A 14,882-nucleotide genomic window follows, 5' to 3' on the forward strand; every position below is an offset into this window, starting at 1 on the left:
GCCTAGACAGCACCTGGGCTTCTGGACTGAGGAACCACCCTTGCATTAGTGCGTAATAAAGTTGTCTCTCTCTCTATCATCGTCCTGGACGGCCATACCACCAGGCCTTCCCATAACATCAAGATTTCGGGATTGTTCTTCCAGACGGACAGCAGAAATACAGTTCTTATCAGCCGGTCCAAGCGCAGTGCCGAACAGGTCACACATGCTCCATAGAATAACGACAACATTTAGGCATGAGAGAGGCAGACACACTTCGGCTGGTTGAGGCCTTCGTGGTATCCTGACCGGCTTACACCCTTTCATATGCCGTACTCAATAAAACTGAAACAGCTATATAGGATGCATTAATCAGAAAGGCAAATATGCAGGCTCTTGGGCTCCCAGAAAGCACCTCGAATAAAAAACTTTTAAAACGTCTTCACAACGCAGTGGCTGAAATCATCGACGCTTATCTATCAAACAAGCGACAAAGATTGGGCTCAACTATCACTGGGAGAAGCCTCTTAGACAAACTAGGAATGACGTCCCATGTAGATTTACAGTATCGGTATCTACAAAATTGAACTGCGAAAGAACATTGCAGGAGCACCCATACCGCGCAACATGCATCCAGAACACCATGCAGGCAGGAGGGAGGCAAAAGCTCCTGGAATCAGGAACGCCAACAACAACAGGTACCGCACGGTCCATACTCATGGGGTAGACTACGCCAGAAGCCGAAAACGATCGATGAGTGCATTTGTGACAACAGCAACTTCGCATATTACCAGCATCACCCTACCCTGCACCACCATTGACACAGAAGGTGAGTCAGCCTGTGCCCTGTCCATCTCTCAGACGACCGAGAGTTGTAACAGATTGGCAAGAGACATGCCGAATTCGCCTCCATGGAAAAAAACCAAATCTGCCTTAAACCTCCTCCACAGTCCACTTCACCGACGGGTCAAAATACTATGGAATCCAGCCCATGCGTTTTTCTAGGGCAATAACATTACCCATGATATTGCCTGAGAGATAAGCCACAGGGCACCACGAGTGATAGAGGCTGTGAGCCCTGGAGGGCGGTAAACCCTCAACGGCAGGGTTTACCGCCCCCCCCCCCTCGCCCCGCCCACAAATACCTAAAATAACCCAAGGGAAATTACATAGGCCGCTTCGGACGAATACGTTTCCCCACTTGAGGAAATTGCGGCTTATGATTCTGGAATAAAATCGGTTGGCATGGCGCCAAAGACAAGGATCAGCAGCAGCGACAGATTAAAAAACGACCAGAAGAAGACGAGAAAGGCCAAGATAGAAATAAAGATGAAGAATATGGCGCATAGCGCATAGGAACAAACTGCTGAAGACGATGAGAGAACCACTGCAGAACGATTGGAAGAAGATGATGATTACTGGTCGGAGGTCTAAAGCTGAGAGAAAGAAGACATCGGTGGTCGGAATTCCGCTCCCCGTAGGAAGCCCGCTTCGAGGGACAGGAACACTGGAACAGCCGACTGCACTGCCAATGCAAAAGGGCCACGCCACTGCCAGTCATCAAGTCCAGACCGCGCAAATGAAACATCGACGCAGCCCTGCGTGTCTGCCCGTCACGTTCGGCTGCAGCGCCGTCGCTGTTGCTGCCGGCTGATGTTCCGCAGCAGGTGCTCTGCCTGTTCTCGGTCGCCGCTTCCGTCACCCGGCAAGGCTGTGCCCTTCCGCAAGGAACATCGAGACTTTTTTCTTTTCCTACCCCTTCCTTGAGTTTGCTGTGAGATAAACCGTTTGACGCATTTTTCCCGTGTTGCGTCTCACTTGAAGGTCTTGAACACCCCGAAGGTCCACAGATACTACCGACAACATCAGAGTAGTCGACCCAGTACTCCGCACTGTGTCAGTTTTGTAGCAAATCTGGCACGCTCTACCATGTGGGGGGGGGGGGGGGGGTGTCAGGCAAAGTCCAAGTTAGACAAAATTCTTCAAAGAAAGGAAACGTGACGCAATCCAGACGTGGATGAAGTAGACAAGGTAACACATGCAGGCGCCAAGTTAATTATGTACCAACTAGCTCGGCGACAAGCTTTGTTAAAAATAATTCCTCGTCGGTCTTATAAGCAATGGCCGAGCGTGCTCTCCAGTTTCTCGTCCGGATGACCAGCTTCAGATTGTCGAAAGGGCCGTCGCAGCTGGCAGCACGAATGGTCCCGAAATGTGGACACCACTCCACAATGTTTTTGCTGATAAAGAAGTTCATTTTCCCTCTCTCTCTCTCTCTCCATCTCTCTCTCTCTCTCTCTCGACCGTGCTCGAGTGGTGCAGTCGGGTAGATGTCGGCCTCATAACGCGAAGGACCCAGGTTCCATTTCAACCACTTGAATATTTTTTTTTTCTTTCACATCATCCGAGACTATCAACGTCATGAAAGAAAGTTGGCTTCCCTGCAGTGCGCTTTGAACTGCATATACCCCGTCACTGAGACATGAAACGCTTCGATTCACTGTTTCTTACGGTTGACCACCGTCGATGCGATAGAGAAACAAATTTGCTGACATTGTTTCCGAAAATTCGATTTCGGTTCATTATGATGTTTAATGCGCCGACGCTTAACAGGCGATGAAGCGCGCAGTAGTGGAGGGCTTCAGTTTAATTTAAGGCCACCTGGGAATCTTTATTGTGCGCCGAAATCTCCAACACAAACGCGCATTTGCTTTTCGCCTCCACCAGAAAGCGCCCGCCGCGGCCGGGAATCGAACCGGCGTCCTCGAGCTCAGTAGCGCAACGCCCTAGCCACTGAGCCATCGCGGCTGGTCGAGAATTCTTTCACCCCATACAGCCGCCACGACGCGGTGGCTTAGTGTTCATGGCGTCGGGCTGCTGAGCCCAAGGATGCGGGTTCGATTTCCGGCCCTGGCAACCGCTTTTCGCATTGCGGCGAAGAGCAAATACGCCCGTGTGTTAGAGATTTCGGCGCACGTTAGATACCGAGGTGGTCAATATTAAGCCGAAGCCCTCCGCTACGGCGTGCCTCATCGCCTGTTTAGCGCCGGCGCGCTTAACCGCTCATTCAATCAATCTTGACCCCTATAGGGCACCCGCCGTGGTGGCTCAGTAGCTAAGGCGTTGCGCTGCTGAGCACGAGGTCGCGGGTTCGATTCCCGGCCGCGGCGGCCGCTTTTCTGATGGAGGCGAAAAGCAAAAACGCCCGTGCGCTCGAGATTTCGGCGCACGTTAAAGATCCCCAGGTGGTCAAAATTAATCCGGAGCCCTCCACTACGGCGCGCCTCATCGCCTGCGTTGCGTCGGCGCGTTAAACCCTACAATCAATCAATCAATCAAATCCATCAATCAGACCCCTATAGGGTGTGCTGAACAGCAGCTATGCACATCCACTTTCAATGAATAGAACTGCTCATAATTTTTGTGGTACTTGTCCGAAAGGTAGGCCTATTGTTATGACATGCAGAGCAAGGAGCGAAAGAATTTTGAATAATGGTAGGGTAATAACAAATATAAACAATGCAAGCACATCTCTCCCCTAGATCGCATATTGAATAATCGCTGCTTGCTTACTCACTCGCACTGAGAACGGCGAAACTTGACACCTTCCGGAAGTCCTAAGCAAAGGATGGGTATGCCTAGCAGTTTCTTTTTGGACATGTTTATACCATTCTTGCTTTGTAATGCCAACACTACCACGAGCGTGCACAAAAATATTGAACGCATAAATAACCTCGACTACTACGAATACGAGCGTGAAAAGAATTTTTTTTCAACGGCGCATCGTAGCGGGTCGTGCGGAAAAACGATGAAGAAAGCGCACAAAAGCCACGCGAAGGAGGCGGTAGTACGTTCTCTCTATAACTATTCCTTGTCCTGAATTTTCTTGTTTGAAGGGTATAGTAAAGTTGTTCAGGTAAATTTAGAAAAGGCAAAATAACGCATTTTATGCTCCTTGGTCTACAGAATGAAATATTGAGGGACGATAGAAGGCGTGACTAGTGTATTCGGACACTCGGACGAAGGAAGAACCCAAGTGGTGATGATGATTATGTGTAGGCAACGATAGTGCCAAGGCCGTGGGAGGTAGGACTGATGATTTTGTCCTGATTACGAGGAAGTGTCCGTAACGTATTGAAGAGAACAGGACGTGTGGTCAGAGTGTCTCACATAATTACTCCTCCGTGGCCGGGAGCGGCCGACTGGCCGCGAGTCATTCGGAGGTGCTTCGGTTGAAGGCTTGAGACGAAGTGAGTGTACGATTTCCGTACAACGGCGGCCCCGATCTGATGGCAATTCTACTGACGTCACACGATAATTAACTGGTGAAGTCTGTTCTATGATCTTTTTTGCACTGTCAAAGCGAGCTGCGGATGTCCCAAAAATCTAGCGGATTTCGATTACGAAGGTCGTGCAATCGGGTATGGCTTCCTGGTGATTCAGGTACGACGTCTTCGCTACCTCCATAATGAAAAATCCGACAGTCAGCCGATTTAGCTTGTGGTACCACTTGTTCTAAACGCTCACTCTCTTGTAGTGGTCCAACCACTCCTCTACATCAACCCCACGAATGCGAGCGAAGTCACGAGGATCTCGCTGGTGGCTGGTGACAAAGCACTGTTTGCGAGGGCGAGGCGTACCATGGCGCTGGCTGGATCGAGCGTCATGGGCATGGTCTCGTGAGTCAGACGGCGACCAGAGCTGAGCTCCAAGAGCGGCGGTGCAGTGTTAGACTACGGGACAGAGACGCACTTTACACCGCTTGAGAGACGATGGAAAGCGTGACCGGTTGTTTGGGACACTTCGACTAAGGAAGCCTCCAAGTGATGATAATGGTTATGTACAGTAGATGATGATGCCGAGGCCATGGGAGCTATCACTGATGATAGTGTGCTGGCTATGACAAACTAACCGTAACGTATTGAAGAGCACAGGGAGCACTGTCAGAGTGTCTCACAATATACAAAATGTTCCGAGAAGTGCTAGTGGGCTTTGGGGACCCATCACCGACAACGAGAAAAGAGTGGATGGCGCGAAATCGTGGCTCGAGCGATCACAGCCACTTGTAAATAGATCGCATCGCTCTGCGGCACCATCGTGTACGTATATCGCTCACATCTTTCATGCTTCGTCTAATTCGCTTTGCTGACACCTAACAATATTGCAAGTTAAGAAAATCGTGGAACACCACGCTGTATTGCTGCAAACTCAGGCCAGGGGGCGGGCCCACCCTCTGCCTCATTAAATAAATTTTAGGATGTACAAAATAGGTTACTTTGTTTTTTCTGCTCTGCTGAATATTATTACTTCGCGTCTCTCCCTGCGCCACATGAACAGACGTGCAGCCTCAAAGGCAAGTGAAATAAGAGCATTGCGGAAGTTCCATTCATCGCATTCTCACGCTCGCGCGACAGGGACAATTTTACAAATATGAACCGAGGCACTATTGAGCATGAGTTGCTAAAGCATTCCTAAGGATATAACAACATATCTGTCAGTACGTTTGAACAGGGGAGCTACTTCCGCGCTGGCCATGATGACAAAACTGCTGGTATCGTGTTACGCTCTATATGGAGCAGGTGCCTTCGCCACTCAAAAGCGCAATTATCCCGAAGTAAATTATACGACAATTAGCAGCTGATACGACTGTTTGATAACGCTGACTCTCATTTGCTTGTCATCAGAGAAGTTAAGAACGGTACAGAATTAGTGTCTGCCTCAAGCAGATGGTCATCCACTGAGAGAGTAAGGTTGCAGAAAACGGCGGCAAGAGTTGCGTTAACAAAAAAACAATTTATATGACAATTACCCTCTAATACGGATCTAACAATTTTGAAACGAACTGAAGCTAAACGGAGACTCATAAAGACAACGCACAGCTCCGCTGTTTCAGCCGTTTCCACAGTGAGTGTAACTGGGTTTACATTTCTGAATTGAATTCGCGCCGCCCTTATGGGAATACTCACGCACCGGTCCAGAGCCTTCCGGCGGCGTCACACTTGGCGTCGTTGAGGCGCGTGCCGGCGTTCTCCGTCTCCACCACGGCGACCAGGTCTTCGCGCTTCTTCTTCATGTCGGTCACCTTGACGTAGTGGTTGTGGCCAAGTACGACCTTGTTGGTCTGGTTTGCCACAGGAATTGCGAACGAAACGCGACCCTCTGTGCAGCCGAGGAAGCAAAAGAAGAGTTACAACCTCTATATTCAAACCCCAGTCAGCTGCAGTGAAGATATCCCCATAGGGGATTGATAATTGTTACAGAAAGAGAATTTAAGGGTTCAACGCAGACAAAACACAAGTTTGGCTCATTCCCAATTGCCTTGTTAGAATCATACTAACACCACTGTTAACATAAACTTCGCTTAAATAAGCAACATATTTAGGAATAAATAGAATGGCCATGCGACCCGCTATCGCATTTCTCGCAACAGAACGTATGGTGTCATTTTGGCCATCTCTGCGATTGGCGGAGGCCGGACAGTAAACGTAAATTACTAAGAGTTGAGACTGGCCTTCCCACCGCTGTCATAACTGTTGGGAATCAGCTACCCCGGCGCTATCACCACTCTTGGGACTGGGTTCTCTAAACCGAAGCCACCACGGTTGTGAATGGCTATCCAAGCGTGGTCACCGGTATAGCGACGTTGCCTTGCTCCGTCCGCTATCGGCGCGGCGCAGAGCATAGCGATGAAGTTCCCAATCCGACGAAAAGTAGTAGCAACATTCATATACAGTATTGACAAGGCTATCAAGCCGTTACATGGCTCGCACAAAGGCGACAGCACCTCTCCAGTCGGTGCCGCGGAAAAGTGCCGCCGGGCGGGTTTTCATACCCCCGGGAGTCCGTTGGAGCCCGGAGAAGTTTGAATCGCTCTAATCAGGACTCTCGCTTGCCGAAGTCTGAAATCTAACGAATAAAGGCAAAGCGGGTGTGTCAGCCGAGCCCCCCCCCCCCCCGACGGAGAAAAGAAAGGCGACACCGGCGCCGTCTCAGCGAAGGCATCTAACGGCATGTTGGTGGCAGGTCGTTCGCCCGATGCATGATTCGGCCGAGCCGCCACGACGGGAAAAGGAGAGGCGACTCTGCGGCGTCACCCCGTCCAACGAATTTGGGCCGGGCACTATGGCACAGTAGCACGGCTTATCAGCTTGCCGAGCGAGCTATTTGCGCTTACATTTAGGTTAAATACTTTTATAGCCGTAAGAATGCGGGGTAGACAGTGGATGTTACGAAATCACACGTGAACACAGAAGTACCGATGCGTACTGGTTTCGCTACTGCGTGCACAGGGCTTGCTTTAGCTGCACAGCACCTCGGGCCTTTGGGTTTGTCGCCGATCGCACAGGCGGATTGACGTAAGCAATCATGTACTACGTCACCATATTTGCGGAGCAAACACCATGTCTCACGGAAATATTATTTTCTACCTTAGAAAAAGTAAGCAAGGTACAAATACTGTCAAAAACAAAACAAAGGCAGAAAACAGCCCGCCGCGGTCATCATCATCATCATCATCATCATCACCCTATCTACGCCCACTGCAGGGCAAAGGCCTCTCCCATTATTCTCCAATTACCTCGGTCCTGTGCCAACTTTGACCAATTTATCCCCGCAAACTTCTTGATCTCATCTGCCCATCTAACTTTCTGCCGCCCCCTGCAACGCTTGCCTTCTCTGCGGATCCACTCTGTTACCCTTAACGACATGTTGTTGGGCTAGTTGGTGCAGCATCATGAAAGTAGAAAAAACTGCGGGTAAAAGACAGGACCTGTCTACTTGTCACGGTCCTGTCTTTTACGCGCAGTTTTTTCTACTTTCATGACCAGCGGTTATCTTGCCTTCGCTTTACATGCCTGCCCACGTCCATTTCTTCTTCTTAATTTCTACTAATATGTCTTTAACACCAGTTTGCTCCCTGACCCACTCCGCTCTCTTCTTGTCCGTTAATGTTACACCTATCATTTTCCGCTCCATTGCCCGCTGAGTCGTTCTCAATTTAACTTGAACCCTCTTAGTGAGCCTCCAAGTTTCTGCCCCGTAGGTGAGTACTGGTAAGATGCAGCTGTCATACACTTTCTTTTTCAGCGACAATGGTAGGCTGCTATCCATTATCTGAGAATGTCTGCCATATGCACCCTACCCCATTCTGATCCTTCTAATTATCTCTGTCTCATGGTTGGGATCTGAGGTCACAACTTGGCCTAAGTAGATATATTCGCTTACCACTTCCACTGCCTCGCCACCTAACCCAAACTCCTGTGCTGTCCCAAGGTTATTGATCATTACTTTAGTTTTCTGCATATTAATTTCCAAGCCCACAGTTCTACTCTGTTCGCCCAGTGCGGAAAGCATGCTTTGCAATTCGTCCCCCGAATTACTTAGCAAGGCAACGTCATCAGCAAATCTGAGATTACTGAGGTATTCTCCATTAACCCTTACTCCCACCTGTTCCCAATCCAACGTTCTGAATACTTCTTGTAAGCATGCTGTGAATAACATTGGAGAGATTGTGTCTCCTTGTCTGACACCCTTCCTTATAGGTATTTTACTGCTCTCCCTATGGAGGATGATGGTAGCTGTAGACCCATTGTAGATATCCTCTAGTATTCTTACATAATGCTCATCTACCCCCTGGTTCCGTAATGCCTGAATGACTGCTAGGGTTTCGAACGAGTCAAATGCTTTCTCATAATCTATGAAGGCTATATATAGGGGTTCAGTATACTCAGCGCACTTCTCTATCACCTGATTGATCGTGTGAATATGGTCCATTGTTGAATAACCTTTACGGAACCCTGCTTGTTCTTTAGGTTGACTGAAATCTAAGGTTGCAGATTTCGGTTAGCGATTACTTTGGTAAATACCTTGTAGACGACTGACAGTAAGCTGATCGGCCTGTAATTTTTCAAGTGCTTCATGTCGCTTTTTTTATGGATTAGGATGATATTCGCGTTCTTCCAAGATTCCGGTACCATTGCGGTCATTAGGCATTGCGTATACATGTTTGCCAGTTTTTCAAGTACAATTTCTCCGCCATCCTTCAAGAGGTCTGCTGTTATCTGATACTCACCAGGTGCTTTGCCCCCTTTCATCACTTTCAAGGCCTTCCTTACTTCTTCGGTCGTTACTGGTGGGATGTCTATCTCCTCTGAACTACTGTCTCGTTCGGCATTATCCTGTACGTCCCGGCTACTGTACAGATCCCTATAGAACTCCTCGGCCACTGTGACTATTTTATCCCTATTTGTGATGACATTGCATTGCTTATCCTTAAGTGCATACATCTCATTTTTCCCCACGCCAAGACGTCTCTTCACTGCTTTCAGGCTACCTCCGTTCTTTACAGCGTATTCGATCCTCTCCAAATTATACTTCCGTATGTCAGCTGTCTTGCGCTTATTGATATTCGAGAGCTCGGCTAGTTCTATTCTGTCAGCTGCGTTAGAGATTCTCATGGTTTGCCGTTTCCTGATTAGATCTTTCGTCTCCTGTGAAAGTTTCGTCCCGCCGCGGTATGGTGGCGCAATCCCGGTTGACTAACGGTAAACGAGCGCTCCGCATCACACTAGTTTTACCTTGAAGACCTGCTGTTTTAATTTCATTACAGAGTTCATCGAAACACATGATTTGGTGGGAGAATCAAATTTTTAACTTAAATTGGCTAACTTTGCATTGCATTCGGCATCGCTTGCTTCTGAAAAAGCGCGGAGGGCTCTACAAGAACCGAAATCTTTTGAATAAAACAAACGCCAGCACCTTGAAGTCGGCAGGAGTATGCAAAGAATAGCAGTGGATCAGATATGCAACGTCAAGTCATATAAGCAAACAGCGTACCTTCGAAATTGGGAGAAGATACGCTAATGCCTGCAGCTGGACCAGAAAGCAATGTCTTTCTATCACGCGCCGACTCACACAAGGTCATCACACATCCAAACAAAACGCCCTTGCTGAGAGGGCTGACTTCAAGGACAGCGCCATCTTATAGGGCGCTGCCTCAACCCCGATATGTTTCGTGGTAAAGGGGGCGGGGGGAGCTAGCACGTGCTGTTTCAAAGGACAATAGCGGGACGCACAGGCGCATCAATATCGCCAGAGCAACCACTGAAGTCACTTTAACAGCAGGCCATCGTCTATGCACTAGCGAAGTTAACGGAATGTGCATGAAGCCCACTTTCTGTGCTAGGCGAACGCTTCGAAGATTTGAACGTCATTTTGGGGGCACTAAAGTATTTTATGGGACAACTAGAGCCAGAACTTTGGCACATAACATAAAAGTAGCCTGCGCCACCCTTCGCGACCTGTACGGCGTGGTGGCGCGGGTGGACGGCGTCCCGGGGCATGCGGGAGACATTGTAACAGCGCCGCTCACGACGCACTGAGTGAGCTGGTACGTTTCCGGTCGTCCCCCACAGACGTAGACAATCAGGGTCCGTTCTCTTTGACCCGTACGAGAAACGTGAGCGGTTAAATTTACAAGTGAAACGAGATTCTGGGTACATTTTACTAGCGAAAGGATGGAACTTGAGGGAAAAAAAACACAGGACTTTCGTCTAGCGTTCGTCCTGTGGTTTTGGTCCTTTTTTATGTCGTTCTTGCGCTGTTACAATATACCCCGTATATTCAAACCGACTAGCCCAACTTTGCGTCCTTAATACTAAACTATCGCTGAGGACGAAGGTGCCTCACAATCGTCACCAGCTTCCTGAAGTGGTTCCGCGCTTCGCTGTAATGCTAATATACAAGCCCAGGAGGCGTGTTTTCTTACTGAAGATGTAGCGGTCAAGTGGCGAGTACACACCACATATAAGATAACTCGTGGCGCTGACGTTAGAGCAAGCGCGGACAACACCGATCAAGACAAGTAGGGCGACAACGCAGCCACTCTGACGTGCTGCGGGTCTGATACGGGCGCATTTAGAACGGTACGGCCCCTACTGCGGGATTTTACCTGCGTTGAACAGCCGCAGAACAAGCACAAGGGGCACGACGTTACCTTAATGCAGGAATGGGCAATTATACCCCCTCGCCTGGATTCAGCAAGTACGACAATTTGATGACCATCCTACTCCCCTTTAGGGTTTTCCATCACCCCGTGTAGGCCAAAAATGCCACTAAATCACTAATAAAATTTTATTCCTTCCATTTCACGGCCTTTAAACATGTCATAGCCTTTCAACACGTCTAGTCAGCAAGAGTAATTTCGAGGTTGAATACACACAGGCAAGGAAAACCTGATGAGGTTATGACGACTTTAGGCACGTTGGAAGCCCAAATTCCCGAATTGGATGAGGACATCATGCGCAAAGCTATAACGCGCGAATCTGAATTCGGCAAGCAATATGAAGTAATCAGGACACAACCTATGTGACTGATTTGTTTCTAACTGGTTGGAAAAGACAGTTAGTTTTTGCAGTGTATTGCAATGCTATAGGTTGCCCTGTTTTGAAAGCGCCTTAATACGTACCACTTCGCACACCTAACCAAAATAGCACATTACAACTAAAAAATATAACAAAAGTCCCATTTATTTCGAAAAATCTGATCATGGCAAAAAAGAAACAAAAGTGTAGGAGAGTTAGGATTCGACCGCAAAGCCGCTGCACACAAGTCAGAAGCGCTACCTTAACACAACACAAGGGAAACGGACACTTCGGCATTGTGAGCGAGCACAAAACTCTTGCGTATAGTCAATTTCAGCCGAAGGCAGGAAGTCATGCCTGTAGCTTTAGTCCTGGAGATACTGCCCAACCTATAATACTTCTTACCTAAGTAAACAAATTCTACTACACAAAACTTCCGGAAATCCCTAGTCGCCGAATTGGAGTTGTTGGTAAACTGGAAAGGAAGAGGGGACCGCATTTGCTTTGCATGCAATTCTATTTAAATATGACATATATCTGTAAGTTGAACCTCGGGAATGTCCATTGTCTAGAAGTTATATTTAAATATCGAGCTTCCAGGAGAGCGGAACATCGATAAACCTGCTAGCTATAGAATGCAAAAACAACTTCATGTGCCGCAATAGCAATATTGCCGCAACAGCTGTTGAACACAGTGTCACAACTGAACTCGTGAACGGCACACGAGGGGTAAGCAGCAGTTTAGCTCCTTCGCCTGTACTTGTTATGCAGCGCTTTATGCGACGCTGGGAGGAGCATCTATTGCCGGCGGCCCTGTACTGCGTCCGTCGTCGTCGTTGTCCGCGTCCGCACAGCTGCGTGTCTCCTCCGCTCACCCCCTCTGCTCTCGCCGTGATAGCGCGCCCTCTCCCCCAACATCTGTGGCGTGCGCAGCGCGGCGCGCTCTCTCACTCCGCTGGTGGGCGGCGCTGTGCGCATGTGCAGCGCCCTCTCTCTCCGTGGTCTCCTCCTTCGGGCGCGCTGCGCATATAAGCGGAGTGCCGCGCTCCGGCCGGTCTCTCAGTAGACGGTCGTCCACGCTAGGCTTGCTCTCTCTCTCTCGCTCGCATTACCCGACGATTGCTCACGCAATTCGAGTAATCGACCCAACGGACATGCACAATGCAACCCCCTTCAGCGTCGCATCACACCAGGGTTCCCGCGAGGGGAGGTGGGCGTAATTTTTTGCTGAAGAGAACAACAACGAAAAATCACTTTCCGCATGAAGATTGATTCTGGAAGCAGAGACAGAAAGAGCAATTGTTGTTTTATAAGCGGTGAGCTTTCAAACTAATAAAACTTCTGTGAAATAATTTAAAGTTTTCAATGAGGAAGTTTAGGCGGTCCACGTGAGCTTGGTATAAATGGAAATCGGCTATACCAGCACCGCTGCTGAATATCCTGCCACTGCTCTAGAAGAACTGTCAGCAACACTACAGCTGCTGATTACTCAACTACTACTCACCGAAGTGGATGTGGTCGATGTCGTCGTGGGTATCCGGGTCCAGACGGCTCACGTTTCCCGCGTAGGCGTCGACGTACAACAGCGCTTTCGATTTCTCGTCCCAGTGAGGCGCCTCGCCCACCTGGCAGCGCCGTTTGGACGTTACGCGGACCCGTATTCCAGACATCGCCGCTGTGTCCAACTACACCTGACGACAGGGACGGCCTGCCAGTGTGGACGCACTCGGCTTTCACAAATCGCGGCGCGTTTGCGGCATTCAACGGCGCTGGTTTTTGGGGCTGTAGCGGGGATGCGTGGTCATAGTAAAGCTGATGTCGATGTTGCTGGCGTTTCTTTTGTTTTAGAAGAAAATTGTTTTAGAAGAATCTGTGTTTTAGAAGAAAATGGCACGAAATAAAAACGTGCAGCGAAATATGAGAACAGGTAGAAGAAAAGGTCGCACATGTGACAGTTGTAATATAAGGCAAATCTTTCTTTCCGCAATAACCAACTCTGGAACAACGGCTAACCCACTGGGCGCCTGGTCTCAGAAACGTCATCGGGGACAGGTAACACATTTCTAGGAGTGAATACAACGATGTGGCACCAAGCGAAGGTAAGACTGCCAGTGAAAGGGTAGCTGACCAGAGGGCGAACGTGTCCTGGCTCGTAAACACAAAGGGGGCGGGACCAGTGCTAAATCATTTACTGCACTGCGATTGAACATTGAAGGAACAAATGTTTTCTCTAAAAAAGGCCGGTAAAATGAAGGTCCACTGTAACAAATACCCGTATTACCCAATAGTTACAAATTGTTTGGCAGTTGATTAATTGTGGTGTTTAACGCGCCAACGCCTCAAGGGTGATGAGGAGCGCCGTAGTGGAGGGCTCCGTATGACCACTTGCGGATCTTTAACGGGCTACGAAATCTCGAACACACGCGTGTTTTTGCTTCTCGCCTCCGTCAGAAAACCGGCCGCCGTGCCCGGGAATCGCACCAGCGTCCTGGTGCTCAGCAGCAGAACGCCCTACCTACTGTGCCACTATTGCGTGTAATTCCTTAGCCACTAAGGGATCACGACGACGATGACGGAAGGTGCAGACGTGTCTTCGTTGACTCCGAATTTAATGCGAGTTTGCCAGGCGATAATAGGGTTATCAAAAATGTTTTGTTACCACTGCTTCCGGAAGGTGATCGCGCACACGCTTATACCAGGGTTTTCAAAAAGGCACATTTTTTAACTTTGTTGGGATTTTTCTATGCCGACATCCTGTTCCAAGCTAAAGCTACCTGACTCGAAACGAAATACGTGGCGGCGATAGGCCGCAGGCGTACTGCTAGGCCTAATGCTCGCTGAAGCAGAGATCGTGCCGTGCGAACCCGCGGCGTCAGGAGTCCTCACGACTGACGACACGGGCCGGATGTGCGTGGAAGTAACTGGTGTTGAAGAGGAAATGACGTCAACAGCACCAGAACAGTAGGATGGCTGGACGACAGTCGAACAGAATAAGAAGCCGAGAGGAGAGCCGGCGCAGCGGTCCCAAACCACAGCGACTACAGCACCAAGACATTCGCGAGACGAGCGCCAGCGGCGGCAACCATGGCGGCGAGGTTTATCACGAACCTACCTAGGTAGGACGGCAAGGTGATCGTGAGACAGCGCGTACCCTAGTACCCGGAATCGAGGCAGCCATAACGAGGGCCGCAGGCATACATACCACTGAGCGAAGGGACAAACGACGCGTTCGTGGCCAACAAACAGCAAAACATCACCGTGATCAGCACGCCCGACGCGACCCGGGAGTGCGGGTACTCGAAGATCAAGGACATAAAGATCAACGGCAGGAAACTTGAAGTGGACGCTTACGCGACGGTGCCGTGCAGGAGAGAACGGCAAAGGGCATGATTCGCTACACGCCGGTGGAACACACGCACGAAGCGATCATGGCCAAGCTAATTACGCCCCGGAACCCGACGGTGATCAGTGCGCGGAGGATCGGTAACACCCCCACCATCATCGTGGTGTTCGAAGGAAACACGGTCCCCAGGCAAGTGTTCT

At 49.4% G+C, this 14,882-nt stretch overlaps 1 protein-coding gene across 1 annotated transcript in view; it reads right to left on the reverse strand.

Moving 5' to 3' along the window:
* LOC144157620 (regucalcin-like) overlaps positions 1 to 13,009 on the reverse strand; it is a 28,002-nt gene extending 14,993 nt beyond the window's left edge. Inside the window, exons 1-2 of the mRNA XM_077688447.1 lie at positions 12,844 to 13,009; positions 5,950 to 6,138 (exon numbers count right to left, since the gene is read on the reverse strand). Of these exons, the coding sequence (XP_077544573.1) occupies positions 5,950 to 6,138; positions 12,844 to 13,009 (355 nt within the window). The remainder of the gene's footprint in view (positions 1 to 5,949; positions 6,139 to 12,843) is intronic.
* Between the last annotated feature and the right edge of the window lie 1,873 nt (positions 13,010 to 14,882).

The sequence above is a fragment of the Haemaphysalis longicornis genome, unplaced genomic scaffold, assembly GCF_048455015.1.
Source record: "Haemaphysalis longicornis isolate Haplotype H1 unplaced genomic scaffold, Haemaphysalis longicornis Haplotype H1 scaffold_10, whole genome shotgun sequence".
In the NCBI taxonomy this organism is placed as follows: Eukaryota; Metazoa; Arthropoda; class Arachnida; order Ixodida; family Ixodidae; genus Haemaphysalis; species Haemaphysalis longicornis.